At 41.8% G+C, this 6369-nt stretch overlaps 1 protein-coding gene across 1 annotated transcript in view; it reads left to right on the top strand.

Annotated features, from left to right (window-relative positions):
- The window catches only part of LOC111667385 (insulin-like growth factor-binding protein 2-B), a 21772-nt gene that overhangs the window by 12333 nt on the left and 3070 nt on the right, over positions 1-6369 (top strand). Inside the window, exon 3 of the mRNA XM_023423043.2 lies at positions 3189-3329. Within this exon, the coding sequence (XP_023278811.1) occupies positions 3189-3329 (141 nt within the window). The remainder of the gene's footprint in view (positions 1-3188; positions 3330-6369) is intronic.

Below are 6369 nucleotides of genomic sequence, written 5' to 3'. Positions count from 1 at the left end.
CTAGTATATATATATATATATATATATATATATATACATATGTGTGTGTGTGTGTGTGTATTTAAAGTATATTATATGCATGTGTGTGCATGTATGCGTGTCTAGGTCATTCACTGACCTCAGGTTTGTGGCGTGTTGAATATTTTTGCACGACCTCTGTGCATTTATTGACAAGTTTCTAATTATGTAAAAATCTCGAAGGAACATGTGTTGCATTCAGACGGAGTTGTCTCAGCTTCAGTAATTAGACATAATGAGCATCTTCCTGATGAAAAGTCCATATTGTTTTGCTCTCTGCAGTGGAATGTGCATTGGCAGTTTAATGCGATCTATACAGTAGATTATGACCCCCAGCAGCCCCATTCTCTAACACTCACCCAACATTTCACAGTCTCAAAAGCAGCTTCACAAAAATAAAAAAACAGTTCCTGGAAATTCCTTAATGGGATGGCGTAGAAACACAGATATTCTTTCTGTTTCATGCAAATGAGCTTGGGTCCAGGGGGGTTGTGCAGAGGAGGCCCATATACATCGCAACACGGCAAAACAATGATATGCATTTGCTCATTTTCTCCCTCACTTAACTCTCTCAGTTGCAGCAAAACAAAACAAAATAAAACAAAAAAATCACAAGCGGCAGGACACAAAACAATTGTTGAGATCATTAGAAGCAACAAAAGAGAGAATGCAGCAAAAGGAGTCGTGCAGCTGGGCAGGGGGAGGGATTTCAGACGGCTGGTGTCAAGCATGGATGCACTTCATTGTGGGTGGCCATACGAGGTCATATACTGTACACAAAATGCATACCTCGCTGTCAGAGCTGTGGTCGTGTGAGGATTGTAACCCGAATGCCTCAAATATGTACACATTTTTTAAGATAGTTAAAAGCTTCTTTTGCGCCATATTGACGTTATAGTTTTCATGCAAAGACCCTGTAATTCGAGTTGTCTTGACTGCTATTTAACTTTGAAATATATTTTTTTTCCTCTTTGGCCTCATTAAACCTTTTTTTATACTTGATTAACTAAATAAAATGTATCTATGAAAATCAAGTTAAATCAAAGCATTTTATTGTCTTTGTTCATGGAGACCAGAAAGTTTTCATGGTAATAAAGTGAAGATTTTTAAAGAATGTAATTAAAGCAGAAAACCTTAAAGGGGAACACCAGCAATTTTACAGGTCAAAGTTAGTTAACATATGATGAGGATTAATGATGTTACTTGAGTCAGCGCTGGTTAATGCTACATGTTTGTTAATGAAAAAAATCTGTGGGCGTCAAGTTAGAAAGAAGTGAACTCACCAGAGCTCTGCAGCCTGCTCCTCTTCTCTGCTTGAGGTTATAATATGTAACTTTTCCACATTAAAATGTCAACAAAAAAAAAACTAGACCTATGTTATATGTTTCCAGCTATTCTCAAACCTAGAGAAATACATGATTTTAATCATTGTAACATGTCATTTGCTCACCTGTCAATGGCATCATATCCCCTATACGAGCGCACTGCTGTTGTGGGTGCCTGCCAGAAGCTGAAAATGGACTTTTATCCAGTTTTTAAATGTTTTTTTTTTTTTTTTTTTTAACACCTTGGTCATTTTCATCAACATATTTTAACCATGTGAAGGATTTTAGTCACGGGACATCTGAATCTGAAGTTATCAGTGAAAAAAGCTGATTGTATGTTAGACAGCTCAGCTCCCAGCCCCTCCGAGATGTCCAGTGTTGGCGAATCACTAATTTTCGAGCTAAGTGCTTTATTGATTGTTTCTACTGGTTTTCCCCCTGGTGTGGTTGTTTTGGAGAGGAGGACACCTCTGTGGATAATTCAGCTGCTGGTAAAAAAACGCCTGAAGGAATACAAACTGAGAGAAGCTTAGGGCAATGGTTGTAAAAGCAACTCCCACGATCCCACGCTATTTCACCATGTCACCCTACGCTGTCTTTTGTTATTGTTTTGGTAGAGAGATGCCTGGTGGCAGAAGTTACATAATGTGCATTTAAGGCTAGTGGCTCCATTAGGCTACATTAGCATAACACACCGAGATCTCTGACCGCACTGTCGGTGGTCGAATGGCATTGTGGCTAATGTAGGCACGAGGCTTAATACAGTTTTCTATCCCTGTTTATATAACTGCCTGCCGAAGCAGAGAATATGGAGGAAATGTGAGTTAATACTGCGAGGGCATGATCAATTGTTACAGAGACAAGAGTTAACATTGGTGTTGCTTTCCACCACTTGAGACGGGTCTTTGTGAGTAAAGGAATAAAGTTTGATGCTGAACTCGCAGTGTCTCTTCTAGACTGGTAAGTAAACAGCTGTTAATGCTAACGTTAGCTATGTGGCGATAGCAAAAGATACAAATAGCTCCTTTAATGACAGAACTGCAAAGTGTGTGATAAGAAGCTGTGTAACTTTGTGGTTTAACTGTTTGAAGGTGCATATGTGAGAATTGTTTGGCATGAAATTTCCTTGAAAAGAATACGGGAGGAAGGAGGCGGCAGTGAAGCTGGAGGTGCATGCGTTCAGGTGTGGATTTATGTGTGTTTATTATGAGAGACAGAAGGAGACGAGGAGTCAAAGACTGTCGGAGAGAGTGTGAAAGAGAGAGAGAGAAAGGCTACTTTTCATCCATATGTTCAGATGTCTGATAAGGTTTGTGGCAGACTGCGCCTCCTCCTGCCCTTCTCTCTCATCCTCAGCCAACTAATCATAAGACTGGACCCCTTTGATCCCACTGGCAGCCTGATACACTCTGTGTGTGTGTGTGTGTGTGTGTGTGTGTGTGGCCGTGGCCACCTGCTGAGTTAAGCAGTCTAGCCACTCATGTTCCACTCCACCAGACTCACATCAATAATATTGGCTGAACTTTCTGCTTGCCTAACTGCACCTCATAAAAAAAGTTAGCTATAAATGTGTGTATTTGTGACATTTTTACAAGACACACAGAAGTATTTTATTCCTCCATTCTTATTCTTGGACAGAGCACATTCTTGGCCTTGGGACCTAAGTCTAACTTATCCTCACTGTGTTTCTTGTCTCCTCCTCTATTCATCTAAATTACTTTAAGTTCTTTCTTCTGTGTAGGTGTTTTTGTGAATCTGCTTTGATGGTTACTGAGTGGTTGTTGTCATTATTAGTGCAAGGATCAGTATCGCTGTGAATAACTGTCTCCTTCCTCGTCCTTTCAGAGTGCCTGTCAGACGGAGTTGGACAAGGTCTTAGAGGAGATCTCCAAAATGACCTCTGAGGATAACAGAGGCCCGCTGGAGAACCTGTATGGGCTCAAATTTCCAAACTGTGACAGACATGGATTGTACAACCTCAAACAGGTGAGCCATGGACAGAGCGCTGGTCTCACCCCACATTATTTTACACAAACACAAACTCTACACAAGACGTCAAACATAAACATACAGATGATGTAAACATAAATTGATGGAAAATCTCCCATAATGGAGAAAACTTAAGTATATAGTTTATTGACCCATCAAACAAGACTGGAAAAATATTTCAAGAAATAAAAAATATAAAAAATCTAATAAACAACAAACAATTTATGACTTGTAGGAGAAAGACTTACAAGTGGAGAGGTTTACAAGAATGGCTTAATATCAAAACCTAGAGTGAGACCATTGGGGGATAGGAAAGATGTTGAAGAAGCCATCTTGAATATTTCCCACATCGTTTCATACCCCTCCAACCTCTCACTATCAATGAATCTCAGTGCTCTTACATTATGTTTGACATGTCTAAAGTGAGTATCTGCAGGATTATTATGGTTATTATTATTATGGAATTACATGTATTTATTTATAGTTCTGTTAAAAATATGGTCAGATCTTCATCTAGGTTACAATAATAAACAAACAGAAGTATGTGAACTCCTCGGCCGATGGCTTCAGTGAGAGCTGACTGGATTCAGGAGTTAACAAACATGGAGTTCAATCAATGAACCATGATTGGAGGCATGTGTTAGAGGTACTTTGATTTGTAAAAGTGACCCAGGCATCAACAAGCATCTGCTGATGTGAACCAAAGCCTAGCCAAAAAAGAGGCGTAGAAGATTTATGATCAAGAATTACTGATCCGCATGAAGCTGGAAAGAGGAACAGAATCATCTCCAGGAGTTTAGATCTTCATCGGCCTACAGTCAGACAAACTATCAAACTGTCAGTAAATAAATGGAGACCGTTTAGTTCTGTGGCTACTCTCCACAGAAGTGAGCGTCCAGCTGTGATGACTCCAAAATCACAACACAGACTGATCAGTAACTTAAGAACCCTGAGTAAGAAAACAAAACATCACTGCATATCTCTTCAACACTACTGGCAAGATGTTTGGTGAACAGATGAAACTAAGATTGCAGTTCTATGTATGGTGTAAAAAGGGCACTGCATACCAACATGAAATCATCATCTCAACGATGAAGCGTGGAGAAGGGGAGCGTCATGATTCGGGGGTTTGCTGCCTCCGGGTCTGGACAGCTCACCATCTTCGAGGTCACTTACAGGATGATGTCAGGGTGGCTCCACCTGCTGAAAGCTCAGCAGAACCTGGCTGATGCAGCAGGACAATGACCCTGAGCTTTAAAATAAATCTAACACAGAAAAAGAAAATCCACCTTTTGAAGTCAGAGCCCAGACTTGAATCCAGCAGAGATGCTGTGGAACAACCTGAACAGAGCCGCTCACACCGGACATCCTTCATGTCTGAAGAATGGTCCAGACTTCCTCCTGAACACTGTGCAGGTCTGATCAGCAGCTACTGGAAGAGCTGGTGTCAGGTTATTGGTACCAAAAGAGGTTCGAACTGTTATTAAATCCACTTACCTTCTCCACCAGCGCTGTGACTGTGATATTAGCTTCAGCTCATGCTTAAGGGGTCCTCGTACTTTTTTCTTACCATTCCAGAGCGGCGAAGTGAATTTCAGTACCTGATCATGGAAGGACTGGACGCATTTATTCAAATTCCATTATCCAGTTCAGATGATGGATAATTCATATCACATCCTCTGTAAAGTAATCCTTCACGTTTTAAAGTTAACAGTGAATCACACAGCAGAAAACGGCTGCTCTCTCACTTTTGCACAAATGACCCATTACTGGCCACGCCCCAATCAGTGACGTCACAGCAGGTGTTTTCCATCCACTGTCAATGACAAAACACCTGCTGTGACATCACTCATTAGGATTTGGCGCAGGGCTGTTACACGTTTGAAAGCTTCAGCCCGTAGAGAGCGGTTTTCTGCTCCGTGGAGTTCACTGGTGACTGACTGTTTCATGAGGAACTGTAACACAAGAGCACGCAGAGGCTGGAGTGGTTGCAGATGTCATCGGGTTTTCGAGTTGTTCTGGTAGCTGCTGTAAGTGGGATTTACTGTGAGCAGTGACTCTGACGAAGGGGAAAAGGATTATCGTGCCTACACGTGTGACACATTTAAGTGTGGCCCCGGCTTCGTCTTTGGAAGGAGCTGGGTATATTGCCGCTGATTTCCTGAATGGATTCAGTTGTGATTCACAAGGTCCCGATTCGATTCAATATCGATTCCCGTTACAGATATTTCAGCTACGATGTCAGTTCCTCTTGGGTATGAATGAGATTCATAAGTTGGTGCATTGTTAAAAATATCAACGTTCACACTACACATCCAGCCGCACATCTGCTTTCAGTTGAGTGGCGTCTGCCGTGTTTTTGCCCCCTCAAGTGACCAGATCTCGTTGGGCGAGGAGGCCGCTAACCCGAGGGCAACGGTGTTACAGCTTCACACATCCACAGGACTGTAAAAGGCAGATAGATTGATCTCAGGATTTTATGAATCGATATCGGATTATTGAAATGAATATTGATTTGAATGGGAGAATCTTTAGCCTTTATTCTTTAGACCAGCTGGCTGAGGCTCAGGAGGTAGAGCAGAAGGTCGGTGGTTTGATTCCCGGCTCCTCCAGTCTGCATTTCAAAGGGTCCTTGGGTAAGATACTGAACCCTGAGGTATGATGTGTAAACGTGTGTGTATTATGTGTAGGAAAACGTGCTGTGTGAATGTAGCTTTGAGTGGTCGATAAGACTGGAAAAGCGCTGTATAAATGCAGCCGTTTTAATTCTCATTCTAACACACACACACACACACACACACACACACACACACACACACACACAGACATACATATCATTTGCTGTAGTTCTGCCTTGGATTTCCCCTCTCTTCTCTTTCATAGTCTGACTCACACACATGCACGCGCACACACACACACAAACACAAACACACACACACAAATTCTCTTGTATCACCCGGGTAAATCACCCTGGCAAAAAAAGACAACCTCCCCCTCCCTCCCACCTGCTACCACTCTCCACACAACTACCCCCCCC

This window comes from Seriola lalandi, unplaced genomic scaffold (genome assembly GCF_002814215.2).
Source record: "Seriola lalandi dorsalis isolate HSWRI2012SDOR001 ecotype SW California unplaced genomic scaffold, Sedor1 jcf7180002054689, whole genome shotgun sequence".
Taxonomy (NCBI): domain Eukaryota; kingdom Metazoa; phylum Chordata; class Actinopteri; order Carangiformes; family Carangidae; genus Seriola; species Seriola lalandi.
The sequence above is the reverse complement of the archived record's forward strand: the minus strand, read 5'-3'. Positions and strand labels throughout refer to the sequence as shown.